General features: G+C 42.1%; 1 protein-coding gene across 1 annotated transcript in view; it reads left to right on the top strand.

Annotated features, from left to right (window-relative positions):
- Positions 1-16,626, top strand: part of LOC141133239 (adhesion G protein-coupled receptor E3-like) — a 142,356-nt gene that overhangs the window by 65,680 nt on the left and 60,050 nt on the right. Inside the window, exons 4-6 of the mRNA XM_073622497.1 lie at positions 8,310-8,405; positions 9,068-9,205; positions 13,676-13,747. Coding sequence (XP_073478598.1) covers positions 8,310-8,405; positions 9,068-9,205; positions 13,676-13,747 — 306 coding nt within the window. The remainder of the gene's footprint in view (positions 1-8,309; positions 8,406-9,067; positions 9,206-13,675; positions 13,748-16,626) is intronic.

Raw genomic sequence — 16,626 nt, 5'->3', positions numbered from 1 at the left:
CCAACACTACTGCACCTTGTCCTGCATCCTTCCCAGCTGCCAGCAGAGTCACCCAATGCGCCGTGAAACTTAGGTAACGTCCCTGTCCATGCCTGCTGGACCATGAGTCAGCGGTAATATGCACCTTACCGCTGACCGCCCTGTCCAGCGAGGCATGGACATTGCCTTCCACATGCCGGTAGAGAGCCGGAATCGCCTTCCGTGAGAAAAAGTGGCGTTTGGGTACCTGCCACTGAGGAACCGCACATTCCACAAACTCACGGAAGGGGGCAGAGTCTACCAACTGAAAAGGCAGCAGTTGAAGTGCTAGCAATTTTGCCAAGCTAGCATTCAACCGCTGGGCATGTGGATGGCTGGGAGCAAACTTCTTTTGGCGGTGCAGCAGCTGGGGCAGGGAAATTTGCCTGGTACAATCTGACGACGGTGTACCAAAAGCAGATTGCCCACAAGTACTTGGCTGTGACACACCTAATTCTACACCTTCATTCCTCTCAGTGCAGGTATCAGAGAGGACTGAAGGTCTAGTGGGGTTGGAAATCTCAGCTGATGAGGAGCAAGGAGAGGTCCTCTTTGTTCTTTGGTGTGGGTCTTTTAGATACGCTTGCCAACGAACTGCATGGCAGGTCAACATATGTCTGGTCAAGCATGTGGTACCCAAGCGGGAGATGTTTTGGCCACGCCAGATACGCTTGAGACATATGTTGCAAATAGCAGCGGTGCGATCTGATGCACTCATCTCAAAAAAGGCCCACACCAAAGAACTTTTTGAATAACGCGCAGAGACTGCAGCGCCCTGCACATGTGGAGCTTTGGGGTGTGATGCAGTCAATGTGCTGCCTTTAGGCTGACCCCTGGAGGGCATCCTGCCTCATTGGTGATGTACCGCCTCCTCTTCCTCCTCCTCTCTCCTATCAGGCACCCACGTTGAGTCAGTGACCTCATCATCCCCTCCCTCCTCATCACTGGAGCAAACCTGGCAGTATGCTGCAGCAGGGGGAGCATGACTGCCAGATTGCTGTCCTTCTTGGGCACCCCCTCTGTCCGTGCTCATGTTACTGCCTTCAACGAGCTCAGTATCATCATCAGAGCCTTCCAAACGCTTGGGCATCCTCCTGGAGCATGTACTCAACACTGTGGTCAAACAGTTCGGGGGACTCCTCAGGAGCACATGGTGGGGCTAGGGAAGGAGTCACTGATGACATTGAGCCGAGGGAGGAGGCTGCTGCTTTGCCAGACAAAGTACCCTGGGCATGGGTGAGAGAGGATGAGGAGGATGAGGACGGCTTGGTCATCCACTCGACCAAGTCTTCCGCATGTTGCGGCTCAACACGGCCAGCTGCCGAAAAAAAGGCCAAGCGTGTCCCACAGCCACGTGCTGATGAGGATGCACTGTCTCCACGACCAGCACTAGACACAGAGCCTGCTTGCCCTCTCTTATTGGCTTGTGACTGTCTGCCTCTCCTTCTTGGCCTTCCAGACATACTAATGGCCTGTAGCTGCACTAAGCTGGGATATATATATATATATATATATATATATGTACTGATACTGCAGCTAGCAAAATCAACTGCCTGCCTGTAGTATGAGAACACCACCAACCTTCTACAGGTAGCTTTAGCTGAACACTGTGAGGTGGACGCACCCCACTAACTTGTAGGGTTAGCTGAACACTGTGAGCAGGACGCACTGCACTAACTGTAAATAGTCTAGCTGCCTGACTGTGGTACTAATAGGATCAAAAGAACACCAGCAATTTTCTTCAGGTAGCTGTATTTACTGTAACAAGACAAGCCTGCCTGTCAGTAAGAAGATAACAGGAACGGATCTAGCTGAACACTGTGAGCAGGACGCACCCCACTAGCTTGTAGGTTTAGCTGAACACTGTGAGGTGGACTCACCCCACTAACTTGTAGGTTTAGCTGAACACTGTGAGCAGGACGCACCCCACTAACTTGTAGTTTTAGCTGAACACTGTGAGCAGGACGCACTGCACTAACTGTAAATAGTCTAGCTGCCTGACTGTGGTACTAATAGGATCAAAAGAACACCAGCAATTTTCTTCAGGTAGCTGTATTTACTGTAACAAGACAAGCCTGCCTGTCAGTAAGAAGATAACAGGAACAGATCTAGCTGAACACTGTGAGCAGGACGCACCCCACTAGCTTGTAGGTTTAGCTGAACACTGTGAGGTGGACGCACCCCACTAACTTGTAGGTTTAGCTGAACACTGTGAGCAGGACGCACCCCACTAACTTGTAGTTTTAGCTGAACACTGTGAGCAGGACGCACTGCACTAACTGTAAATAGTCTAGCTGCCTGACTGTGGTACTAATAGGATCAAAAGAACACCAGCAATTTTCTTCAGGTAGCTGTATTTACTGTAACAAGACAAGCCTGCCTGTCAGTAAGAAGATAACAGGAACAGATCAAGCTGAACACTGTGAGCAGGACGCACCCCACTAGCTTGTAGGTTTAGCTGAACACTGTGAGGTGGACGCACCCCACTAACTTGTAGGTTTAGCTGAACACTGTGAGCAGAACGCACCCCACTAACTTGTAGTTTTAGCTGAACACTGTGAGCAGGACGCACTGCACTAACTGTAAATAGTCTAGCTGCCTGACTGTGGTACTAATAGGATCAAAAGAACACCAGCAATTTTCTTCAGGTAGCTGTATTTACTGTAACAAGACAAGCCTGCCTGTCAGTAAGAAGATAACAGGAACGGATCTAGCTGAACACTGTGAGCAGGACGCACTGCACTAACTGTAAATAGTCTAGCTGCCTGACTGTGGTACTAATAGGATCAAAAGAACGCCAGTAATTTTCTTCAGGTAGCTGTAAATACTGTAACAAGACAAGCCTGCCTGTCAGTAAGAAGATAACAGGAACGGATCTAGCTGAACACTGTGAGCAGGACGCACTGCACTAACTGTAAATAGTCTAGCTGCCTGACTGTGGTACTAATAGGATCAAAAGAACACCAGCAATTTTCTTCAGGTAGCTGTATTTACTGTAACAAGACAAGCCTGCCTGTCAGTAAGAAGATAACAGGAACAGATCTAGCTGAACACTGTGAGCAGGACGCACCCCACTAGCTTGTAGGTTTAGCTGAACACTGTGAGGTGGACGCACCCCACTAACTTGTAGGTTTAGCTGAACACTGTGAGCAGGACGCACCCCACTAACTTGTAGTTTTAGCTGAACACTGTGAGCAGGACGCACTGCACTAACTGTAAATAGTCTAGCTGCCTGACTGTGGTACTAATAGGATCAAAAGAACACCAGCAATTTTCTTCAGGTAGCTGTATTTACTGTAACAAGACAAGCCTGCCTGTCAGTAAGAAGATAACAGGAACAGATCAAGCTGAACACTGTGAGCAGGACGCACCCCACTAGCTTGTAGGTTTAGCTGAACACTGTGAGGTGGACGCACCCCACTAACTTGTAGGTTTAGCTGAACACTGTGAGCAGAACGCACCCCACTAACTTGTAGTTTTAGCTGAACACTGTGAGCAGGACGCACTGCACTAACTGTAAATAGTCTAGCTGCCTGACTGTGGTACTAATAGGATCAAAAGAACACCAGCAATTTTCTTCAGGTAGCTGTATTTACTGTAACAAGACAAGCCTGCCTGTCAGTAAGAAGATAACAGGAACGGATCTAGCTGAACACTGTGAGCAGGACGCACTGCACTAACTGTAAATAGTCTAGCTGCCTGACTGTGGTACTAATAGGATCAAAAGAACGCCAGTAATTTTCTTCAGGTAGCTGTAAATACTGTAACAAGACAAGCCTGCCTGTCAGTAAGAAGATAACAGGAACGGATCTAGCTGAACACTGTGAGCAGGACGCACTGCACTAACTGTAAATATTCTAGCTGCCTGACTGTGATACTAATAGGATCAAAAGAACACCGGTAATTTTCTTCAGGTAGCTGTAAATACTGTAACAAGACAAGCCTGCCTGTCAGTAAGAAGATAACAGGAACGGATCTAGCTGAACACTGTGAGCAGGACGCACCCCACTAGCTTGTAGGTTTAGCTGAACACTGTGAGGTGGACTCACCCCACTAACTTGTAGGTTTAGCTGAACACTGTGAGCAGGACGCACCCCACTAACTTGTAGTTTTAGCTGAACACTGTGAGCAGGACGCACTGCACTAACTGTAAATAGTCTAGCTGCCTGACTGTGGTACTAATAGGATCAAAAGAACACCAGCAATTTTCTTCAGGTAGCTGTATTTACTGTAACAAGACAAGCCTGCCTGTCAGTAAGAAGATAACAGGAACGGATCTAGCTGAACACTGTGAGCAGGACGCACCCCACTAGCTTGTAGGTTTAGCTGAACACTGTGAGGTGGACTCACCCCACTAACTTGTAGGTTTAGCTGAACACTGTGAGCAGGACGCACCCCACTAACTTGTAGTTTTAGCTGAACACTGTGAGCAGGACGCACTGCACTAACTGTAAATAGTCTAGCTGCCTGACTGTGGTACTAATAGGATCAAAAGAACACCAGCAATTTTTTGTTCAGGTAGCTGTATTTACTGTAACAAGACAAGCCTGCCTGTCAGTAAGAAGATAACAGGAACAGATCTAGCTGAACACTGTGAGCAGGACGCACCCCACTAGCTTGTAGGTTTAGCTGAACACTGTGAGGTGGACGCACCCCACTAACTTGTAGGTTTAGCTGAACACTGTGAGCAGGACGCACCCCACTAACTTGTAGTTTTAGCTGAACACTGTGAGCAGGACGCACTGCACTAACTGTAAATAGTCTAGCTGCCTGACTGTGGTACTAATAGGATCAAAAGAACACCAGCAATTTTCTTCAGGTAGCTGTATTTACTGTAACAAGACAAGCCTGCCTGTCAGTAAGAAGATAACAGGAACAGATCAAGCTGAACACTGTGAGCAGGACGCACCCCACTAGCTTGTAGGTTTAGCTGAACACTGTGAGGTGGACGCACCCCACTAACTTGTAGGTTTAGCTGAACACTGTGAGCAGAACGCACCCCACTAACTTGTAGTTTTAGCTGAACACTGTGAGCAGGACGCACTGCACTAACTGTAAATAGTCTAGCTGCCTGACTGTGGTACTAATAGGATCAAAAGAACACCAGCAATTTTCTTCAGGTAGCTGTATTTACTGTAACAAGACAAGCCTGCCTGTCAGTAAGAAGATAACAGGAACGGATCTAGCTGAACACTGTGAGCAGGACGCACTGCACTAACTGTAAATAGTCTAGCTGCCTGACTGTGGTACTAATAGGATCAAAAGAACGCCAGTAATTTTCTTCAGGTAGCTGTAAATACTGTAACAAGACAAGCCTGCCTGTCAGTAAGAAGATAACAGGAACGGATCTAGCTGAACACTGTGAGCAGGACGCACTGCACTAACTGTAAATATTCTAGCTGCCTGACTGTGATACTAATAGGATCAAAAGAACACCGGTAATTTTCTTCAGGTAGCTGTAAATACTGTAACAAGACAAGCCTGCCTGTCAGTAGGAAGATAACAGGAACGGATCTAGCTAAACTGAATACAGTGTATATATATATATATATATATATATATATATATATATATATATATATATATGCAACACCTGGGATGCATATATATATATACACAATACACTGTAAGTGCAGCTAACTGACTGACTGTCCTGCCTAATCTAGCTAACTCAAATGAAATGACACTGTCTCTCTCTCTCTATCTCTCAGCACACCGGAACACACTGCACAGGGCCGCCGTGCAGGCGGCCTTATATAGTGTGGGGCGTGTACTAAATCCCCTGAGCCATAATTGGCCAAAGCCAATTATGGCTCTCTGTTCAGGCAGCGCTGTGATTGGCCAAGCATGCGGGTCATAGTGCATGCTTGGCCAATCATCAGCCAGCAATGCACTGCGATGCCGCAGTGAATTATGGGCCGTGACGCGCCACACGAATTTGGCGCGAACGGCCCATATCGTTCGCAATTCGGCGAACGACCGAACAGCCGATGTTCGAGTCGAACATGGGTTCGACTCGAACACGAAGCTCACCCCTATTCGCAACAAAGTATTTAAAGTCTCGAGGGAGAGTCCCAAAAAGGAAAAAAGGATGGAGGGGGATGTGTGGGGGAAGGGAGTATAGGGAAAAAAGAAAAAGAAATCGAATGATACTCAGTACAATCTGGGCTATTTGAAAAAACCAAAAGGAAAAAGAAAACCACTGTAAACCCCAGAGTCCAGTTATTCTGCATCCTTCTCCCAGTTCCTTCTCCTCTGCCGTTTCTTCTGTTGGCTATACCCCCCCATAGTCTCAATTGGGATATCAACCCAGTCAGGAACCTCCACTACCTCTGAGCCCAGAAACGTGAATAAGTCTGGTAATTGCTCTGGAACAGACAGGATAAAAGCACGTTCTTCCTTTTTTATAATTAAGGATAGCGGGTACCCCCATCTATAGGTTGCGCCCTTTGCCCGTATTTGATCCAGTAATGGCCTCAGTAGCCATCTCCTTATCTTCGTCTGCCAGCTAAGGTCTGGAAACACCTGAACCTCCTGACCTGCAAATTCCAATACACCTTTCTGCCACACTGCTCTCATTATGTCCTCTTTTACTTTGAAAAAGTGCACTCGGCATAACACGTCTCTGGGGGCCCCTTGTTCCAGGATGAGCCCTACCGGACTCCTATGCACACGATCCAACTCAATATGAGTATCAGAGGGGTTATCCAAATATTTATTAAAAATAGCAATTGCTGTCTTTCTCAAATCAGGTGTTTTTATGGCTTCCGAGATCCCTTTAATGCGTACATTGTTTCTTCTGCTTCTGTTCTCAGAATCCTCAGCCTGCAACTGTAAAATTAACAATTTTTGGTGTTGTGTTTTTAACTTTCTCTCAACAAATCAATGCGGGCATCTACCGAGGACTGTAAAGACTCACAGCTGAACAATCTTTTGTCCATTAATTCTAACTTGGCACCTACTTCGCTCATCTCCTTCCTTACAGCCGCCTTTAAGTCGCTCATCAGGGCTTGTATGTCCTCTTTGGTCGGTAGCGCCCGTATGAGCTTCCTAATGTCCGGTTCACCACCACCAACCACCGCTGTCGTCTCCCCCATTTTTAAAGAACATACCTGAACCTCTGTGGTAGCCCTGGTCCACGGTATAATTGGGGAGCTTACTTCAACAGCCTCTGTCAGCTCGGTGCGGATGTTCCCCGCTGACCTACTTAAGGTGGCTGAAATGGCTACATCCTCCATGGCCGCTAGTTGTCTCTGAGCAGCCCGCGCAGCTCGCTGGGAGGCAACACCGGCCTCCACTGACATGACCGAGTCTTTCTTTGCTGTAAGGTACCTAGTAATGAGCGGGTGTCTGGGTGCCTCCGTCACTCCTGTGCTTTTCTCCCGTCCTCGTCCCGGCATGTGTTCCTGGCGTCTCTCACTCTGCCCGCTCTCGATCTCCTGCTCGAACGCGCCACTGCAGTGCACCGCCCCTCACTCCGTCATGCTCAAGCCGCACCCCCCGGCGTCAGCTTCTTTAGGCTATCTTTTTCACTTATTACTCCAGTGTGGAACCTCACACATATCACCTTTGAATCTACATCAATTAATTTGACTTTTTATGATTTATTTTTTATATTATGGATTTTATTTTTTCATATATGGATTGATCTTCGTTTTTTTCACTTCAACTTTATGGACAATTGCTAATTGGACTCTTGTACAATATTTTCTTTTACTCACCTAGCATTTGTATCTGCACATTGATACACCAATTTAGGTTTATATGGTTTGATGCACCCAAGATTCATTTTTTGGTTATTTATCATTGCAATTTATTTTGTGTCACTTGTCGTGATTTTGGCACTTATCATTTTTAGCATGTCAATTATTTTTCATTGGATTAGCGCGACTTTTTTGTTTTGTTTATCTGTTTGGTGTCGTATAAAAATTTATTTCAATAACACTGGATATCATGTCTCCTGTGGAGTAAGCCTTAAAGGCCAACAGGATATTCAAATATACTGTCGATAGATTGTGCAAAAATACAATAAAAATACAATATTTTCTTTTCTTTTTTTTAAACATGCACCTTACCTATAATATGATATATTAAATTTTTTTTTACCTGGAAATTAGGTTATTCTGCTAATGTGGAGATATAATATATTAATGTTGTAATGATATACACAGAAGTACACACTCACATACATACAGTATGCTGTATATAGTCATATTATATCACTGTACTATACATCCAAGGCATTCCGCTGGTAAATGGATCACACTGACTGTCCTGTTCTTTTTAACCAGAAAACATTTGTCCCAAATCAGGAAGCAGCTCCCCTTGTGTCTGTGGCCCCGGATCAATAAAGGCAAAAAATGATGCAGGACTTCACATTTGTAAAGGTAGGTAGGTTTTGGTAATTGGTATTGACGAGTACTTAAATAAAAGTATTAGCACTCGTACTCGTTAAAAAAATGGTATCGGCGCATCCCTACAAATCATTTTGACATAATGATTATGAAGAAACATAAAGATTTATTTAACAAACTAAACCAAAATGACACAAAACTAATTTTGTTATGCACATCTCTACTGTCAACATTGTTTTCATAATTTTTTTATTTCTTCTATTTTCTCCAGATTGTTGTTTACGATACAACAAAAAGCCTTTCTTTCTTAATAATAAAACCTATTAAAATATGAAGGCTAATGAGTTTCAACAAGGTGTTCACTATAATTCTGTTGCCATGCAAAAGGGATGGTACTCTGTTTCAAATGTTTAAAAGAGACCCTGTCACCAGAACACACCTATATTTCTTTGCTCCCTCTGGGCAATCATTTTATTACATAATTTCAAAATTACAGGTAACTGCAAAATGAGTAGTACCTTATTAGTCCCGCATTGCAATTTTCCTGATGCAGTATACGAGAAGTGAGTAGTATACTTCCCAATAAGGCGCAAGCCTGGTAACAAAGTTTAGTCCTTATTATATTGATCCATTTGTGGGTGGCCCAAGTTCTGGCAAAAAAACTAATTGCACTCAAATATTTTGTTTTCATGCAGATAAATGCGCAAATGATACGGATTGCCCTGTAGGTGCGACTTGCCAAAGCAAGAATTGTTATTGTAAAGATGATTTGTGTAATTCCAAAAGTTTATCACAGTGCGTCAAACTGCTTACACTAGATGAGGAATGCATAGGTAAGCATGTTACAGTATATCACATACAAAAGCTAACAGTAAATGTTTATGTTGGCAAACAGTTGTCATGACTAATCAGCTTACAACAGCCTTTCTTAATCCTATTACCATGGAGAACCCCTTAAAATACATTTCAGGTTTAAGGATCACCTCTTATTATATCTACAGCCTGTGGCACATAAGTTTCTCATTGAGCTGTAGGTATATTATTGAAGTAATAAATATGGAGTAACTTGTGTGTTTGGTACACAGAAGAGATTATACTTTCCAACCCCTTCCAATCTACAAAACTGAGTCAGTGGTGCTTCAGATGAGCAGACACAAGGAGGAAAAGAGGGATGAAAATCCACAAGACAGATCTCTCTAAGCATAGGACTCAGCATGTGAAAAGTATGGAAAAAAGTGTATTCATAAGGTTGCTGTATTACCCATTCTAGGGTCAAGCAACCTATTTTAGCACATGCAAAGTATAGACAGTTGCGCTTGATGCTCATCTGGGTTTTCTTGCACTGCGCTATGTTGCAATCAGATATGGGGAACAATGGTAATAAGGCCTCAAAATAGAATCAATATGTGGTCAGCTGAGGCACCCATTAAATAAAAAGGTATGTCAAAGTGGATTCTTCAGGAAGGTTGGTACTCATTGATCAAAAAACTGATTAAAACACCCTCACACCCTATCTAAAGTGTTTCATGGCCACTAAAGATCCACAAAATGTGTTGATGGTGTTTTAACCACTTGCTTACCAGTAACTTTTATCCCTTTTTACCCCCTTCCTGCCCAGGCCAATTTTGAGCTTTCAGCGGCGTCACACTTTGAATGACAATTGCACGGTCAGTGTACCCAGATTAACTTTTTATCATTTTGTTCACACAAATAGAGCTTTCTTTTGGTGGTATTTAATCACCACTGGGTTTTTTATTTTTTGCTATACAAGCGCGGTATTCGTTCCTCACTTTGCGTTGGGTGTATGCTAAAGTGGTCCATCTGCCACCACATCGGCACTCGGAGTGACGGCCGGTAATCTGAGTTTCAGTCGAGTCGACCTATTGGTGTTTTAAAGGCGAGTCTTTATATATGTGTGTTATAGTGCTGTTACCCACCAGTTGTTAAATAAATACTACACTATATGGGCAATTTATTTTATCTGCCTTGTGGTGATTTCTTACTGGGAGAGTGGTACAGTGCCTCGGGAGGAAGAATGCTTTGACTCTACATAGAGTGTCGGTGAGCGTGTGCTCTGTAAGGGTGGGGGGTTTTGCTTTGTGTGTTTTTGTACATATGAATTGAGCACAGTGTTTATTCACACTGTGTTTTTTATTAAAAAAAATAATCACAATAAACTGGTGAAGCGCTATCTTGCAATATATATTATTGTATTTTATTTTTATTGTATTATATAGTATTTTTCAGTGATATAGGGTTATTAATATAGGTTCTTGTGTTGTTTGGATTAGCGCAGGAAAAGTTTAACATTGATATTTATTAAAACATTACTACAATATATTAGTTTATATTTTACTTTTGAGCAACATGTGATATTGTTGAACTGGCTGGTGTCGCTGGAATAAATCTCCTTAGATGGAAAGGATGGATTGAGGACCTGATAATTATTAATTAATGCGTTTATGCTGAGTCCTAGTGTGATGCAGCATATACTTTTGCTGAGTTGCCAATCCTTTTATTTGGGATTCCAGTACCTGTGAAATTGAATGCTTTTTCAGGTTGACATCATAATAGACTATCTAATAATATAGTGGAATAGTTGGTCAAAGTGGAACTATTTTTGTACAAATATTTGTATTTTTATTTTCATAAACCCTGCAATTTTATTTTTATTGTTCATAAAATGTATTGTATATTACACTTTTATTGCTAGCGGCTAATACACTTTTATTAGAGTATAGCACTGACCTTATTTTAACCGGTTCAATACAGGGCATTTTCACCCCCGTTTGTGCAACGTTGTACCCAAAAAAAATTGACGTCCTTTTTTTTCCCTACAAATAGAGCTTTCTTTTGGTGGTATTTGATCGCCTCTGCGGTTTTTATTTTTTGCGCTATAAACAAAAGAAGAGCGACAATTTTGAAAAAAACACAATATTTTTTACCTTTTGCTATAATAAGTATCTCAATTTTTTCTTTTTAAAACAAATTTTTTCCTCAGTTTCGGCCGATACATATTCTTCTACATATTTTTGGTAAAAAAATCGCAATAAGCGTATATTGATTGGTTTGCGCAAAAGTTATAGCGTCTACAAAATACGGGATAGGTTTATGGCATTTTTAAAAAAAAAATATTTATTTATTTTTTTAGCAGCGATCGCGATTTTTTTTGTGACTGCAACATTATGGCGGACACATCGGACACTTTTGACACATTTTTGGGACCATTCACATTTATACAGCGATCAATGCTATAAAATTGCATTGATTACTGTATACATGTGACAGGCAGTGAAGGGGTTAACCACTAGGGGGCGGGGAGGGGTTAATATGTTTCCTAGGGAATGATTCTAACTGAAGGGGGCGGGGACGCACAAGGGGAGGAGACCGATCAGTGTTCCTCCGTTCTGGGAACACAGATCGCTCTCCTCAGAGCTGAAGGGCTGTGGATCTGTGTGTTTACACACACAGATCCACGGTCCGGCACGATTAACGGGCAATCGCGGGTGCCCGGCGGCGCGTGCGCGGCCCCTAGACGGCCGGGAATCCCAGGACGTCATATGATGTCCACCCAGGATGGGAGATCCCATCTGTGGACGTCATATGTCTATGGCTGGGTAGGGAAGTGGTTAAATTAATTGGGTCTGAAAACTTAACTCATCACATTAGCCTTTTCTCTTGTGGACTTTTAGTTACATTTTCTTTATTCTTTTTATCTGTCACATATTTATTTGTTTGTAATATAATCACTCTGATATTTACTGTTTATTCATGAGTATCTATTATTATTATTCAGGATTTATATAGCACCAACAGTTTGCGCAGCGCTTAACAAAATGAAGGCAGACATTATAGTTACATTACAATTTGGTACAAGAGGAATCAGAGGGGCCTGCTCATTAGAGCTTACAATCTAAAAAGGGAGGGTTAATTGATAAAAAAGGTAATAGCTGTGGGGGATGAGATGATGGAGGAAGTAAAACAGTGTATAAGTTATAAGCAGGGTAGGATTCTTTAAAGAGAAGGGTTTTCAGGGATCGTCTAAAGATGGATAGATTAGGCGACTGTCAGGTTGATTGGGGTAGGGAGTTTCAAAGGATGGGTGAAGCTCTGGAGAAATCCTGGAGGCGATCATGGGAGGAGGTGACAAGTGAGCTAGAGAGCAGGAGGTCTTGGGAGGACTGAAGAGAGCGGCTTGGTTGGTATTTTGGGACTAGGTTAGTGATGTAGCTGGGGGCAGAGTTATGGATGGCTTTGTAAATTATTGTTAGTACTTTGAATTTTATTCGTTGGGTGAGTGGAAGCCAGTGGAGGGATTGGCAGAGAGGGGTGGAGGACATTGAATGGTTGGTAAGGTGGATGAGTCTTGCAGCGGCATTCATTATGGTCTGAACGGGGGATAGTCTATATAAGGGTAAACCAATGAGGAGTGAGTTGCAGTAGTCGAGGCGAGAGATGACCAGGGAGTGAATTAGAAGCTTGGTGGTGTCATTAGTTAAAAAGGGGCGTATTCTGGAAATGTTGTGGAGGCTAAGGTGGCATGATTTGGACAGGGATTGGATGTGGGCCTGAAAGGACAGTTCAGAGTCTAAGGTTACCCCTAGCACCCTGGCATGTGGGGACTGACTGATAGATGTGCCATTGATCTTGACAGAGAAGTCAGGGGAAGAGGTACATGGGGGAGGAAATATTAAGAGCTCGGTTTTAGATAGATTCAGTTTGAGGAAGTGGTTTGACATCCAGGCTGACCCAGGGAGGATCGATCGATCTATCTATCTATCTATCTATCTATCTATCTATCTATCTATCTATCTATCTATCTATCTATCTATCTATCTATCTATCAACTTTTCTTCAAATAAGCACTGCACTGTTTGGATTTATGTTCAATGCCTGGTATCGAGGCAAAGTGCATAGCTACTGTTTATGAACTATTTCACCTCAAGCACAGATTTTATCACGTTTTTTTTACTTCCCCATTCAACTTACAAATGAAATCGGACAGGTGTTGTAGCCTTCCCCCTGTTGAAGATAAACATTGAAGATAAACAGTTGAAGATAAACATTTTTATTTCAGTCTGTCTGAATTCCCCTTACTTCCTATCTGATAAATGTAACCAGGATAGATAGTGAGGATACATCTCTCTAATGAAACCTTGGATAACAGTAAAAACCTGACGGGTTCTAATCTTTTCCCACTCCTAAAACTAAGAAAAAAAGTTTTAGCTGTGGCTACACTTCAAGTCTTCGCTTTGTTTTCTTTAGTTTATGATACCCAAATTAATATAAGTCTTTCTTTTTAGATATCACTATCACCGCTCAACAGCCAACAGAGAGAACCTCACTGATCACAAGCGAACCAACAACACAGTTAGGTGAGCAGTTCTTACAAATAAGGTTTACCTAATTTTCATTGGGGTGTTCCAAGTAAGACACTGTAATAGATACACCAAAACACCTATATGCCGAATATACTGATCTCTACACTTAGGCTGGGTTCACACTGCAGCATGAAGCTGCTCACAGCAGGGGGTCCAGTGCGCCCCCATTCACTGTTTCAGGTCTGATTTCAGCATTGTTTGTTTTCATCATTTGTTTTTTTCCCCAGTCACATAAAACAAATGTACATGCACTTTCACTTGATGAATTGCTATGTAAATGTTTATAAATATATCCTAATATGTATGACAGACCCAACCAGGGACAAGGACTTTTCAAGGAGACAAGGGGCAAGCCTCCTACCCACTGATTATGGCCCATGGAGAGAGATCAGATCATTCTCTAATGATGGACAATGTGATGAACACTGAGAGCGAGGCTTGGATTAATTCTCTGATAAGGACAATAAAGCATCCCTTCTTAATGGTCAGAGGTTAATGGTCAGAGGGAATATGGTGGCCCTCCTACAGACTGGGTTGGAAAAAACCCTCCACTTGGGACAGAAATATTTATCAACAATATCTCTCAAGAGATCTATGAAAATAAATGAGATCCCCTGTATCAGACTTGGGGAACAGTGTTTGTCTTCTGATGACTTGTCTAGTGGACAGATTACACAAGTTTGTGTCTCTCTCATCGTGTATCTCCTAGGTGTCAATTCCTATTGTTAATTAAGTCACCTATTGTTTCTGTCTGTTGGCTAATTTGGCTACCTCTTGGAGGTTCCTATGAAATGATTAGCCTTGTGTCAACTCTACCTCATTATCTAACTATTGTGGGATGGTTATGTGTTCATGATTATGATAATGTGTAATGTACTTTGTGTACCCAGGGTGGCAGACTGGGCTGGACAGTCTGAGCTGGGTGGGATCTCTGGTAAATCAAAGCATTGTCTGAGTGCGTACTGCGTCACCTACAGTGCCCTGAAAAAGTGTGATGTGCTAATTTTAAGGCACTTTCATAATACAGCTATGGCGCCAAAAAATGTGCAATCCTGCCCCAAATAAACTTCTGTGGGGCACATAGTGGTTTATTTACTAAAGCTGGAGAGTGAAAAATCAGGATCACTTCTGCATAGAAACCATTTAGCTTCCAGGTTTTATTGCAAAAGTTTAATTGAACAAGCTGAGCTTAGAAGATGACTGGTTTCTGTGCAGATGTGAGCCTGATTTTGCACTCTCCAGCTTTAGTAAGTAAACCCCATAGTGTCTAAAAAGTGTGGAAAAACATGCAAAAATATCCCCCCCTCCCCCTCTCTGTTTGAAAACCTCATACAAAGTTATACTGTATATAAGGACATAGGGAGAAGCTCTGACCCATTCACTTGTGTATCTAAATTTCAGCTTGAGAGTCAATAAGGAAACTCTGGAAATCATGTAAAAATAAACCAAAAGCGCCACTTGCTGACTGCATATGAAATTACAAAATAATAATTTATAATATTTCTTAGTTACCTGCATGATAACCAAATTTTAATGTTATTTTTTGTCCTGCTCATAATGAATAAAGGGAATATATACAAAACCACTACATGGTCTTTTTAAAAGTTCATAATATGGATAACTTGCATCAACAGACCTTTTAGTTGCAATTCTCAAATTACTAGTAAAAACCTTTGTTCATCAGACCTAACCCTCTCCTCTGTGCAAACAGCACAAAGGACACCAAGTGTAGAGATGAATACAACAGCAGCCCTTACATCAAGGTCATCAACTTTACATGTCACTTCTCAAAAACCCTCAACGTCATAACGGCTGCAAAACAAACAGTGGCCAAGGCATGGAAATCTCCTACATTGGTACTAGCAGAAACAATTCACAGAATGAATAATACAATGTCCCATGCTAAGATGGTAGCCATCGATCAAAATCAAATTCCAAAATTTGAAAAACTTTGGCATCCTTGGATAAAACAACAGTTCCCGTCAAACTTCAATGACTCTGTCCTGTTGCCATGGTAACAGATTAAATGACTTACAGAGACACACATTCTAAGGCTTCAAAGAGAACTAAAAAGAATAATAAACTGACGAGCGGGACAACCTTGTGGACCATACCTCTACCTTTCAACCCTTTTTCTTCTTTCTCTTTCCTTTTCTCCACCTTACGATTAAAGCTCATTATCAGAATTTATTTGACCTATATACACTCTACTTGTAAACAATATGTATAATAGGTATAAATCATTTAAATAAGGAAATGATATATATATCTTTAATTTAGGTTTACGTGAACCCAATGTTTAATATTTGAAATTTCATGATATTTACCTATATAAACCCTACTGTAAAACAATGAGCTTACTTTATAGATCCTTGTAAACTTACTTTATGTATCTTTATAATATTGTATACTCAATAAACTTCTTTTGACAAGGAGAAAAACCCTCAACGTCCCCACAGCAGCCACAGACAACACAGACAGGTGAGCAGTTCATTACCTCTTCTTCTGTAATATGCCATGGTGGTAGCTCAAAGTATAACTCCATCATTATCCTTTATTTCCATTGCATTAAATATATAGAGTAAGTCTTGGGAAGCAACAAGACAATATAACCAGTCTAATTTTGATGACGGGGCTAAAGCAAATCAAAAAGCCCTTTATCAAGACAGGGTGAAGTACAGCATTGACTTCTTAAAGCATAGCTACATAGCTACATAGCTAGAACCAAAATGTATTGTACTGCAGCTCACCACTGTTTAGATGTTCTGGCTGTATTAATTTCTCTCAAAGCCAGAGGGAATTTTCTCTTGGACAGTTGTCATCAGCACAGGCATATCTACAGACATAATTCCCTACTCCTTTTTTTGTGACAA

Source organism: Aquarana catesbeiana, linkage group LG03 (genome assembly GCF_042186555.1).
Source record: "Aquarana catesbeiana isolate 2022-GZ linkage group LG03, ASM4218655v1, whole genome shotgun sequence".
Classification (NCBI taxonomy): Eukaryota; Metazoa; Chordata; class Amphibia; order Anura; family Ranidae; genus Aquarana; species Aquarana catesbeiana.
This window is presented reverse-complemented; position numbering and strand designations above follow the sequence as displayed.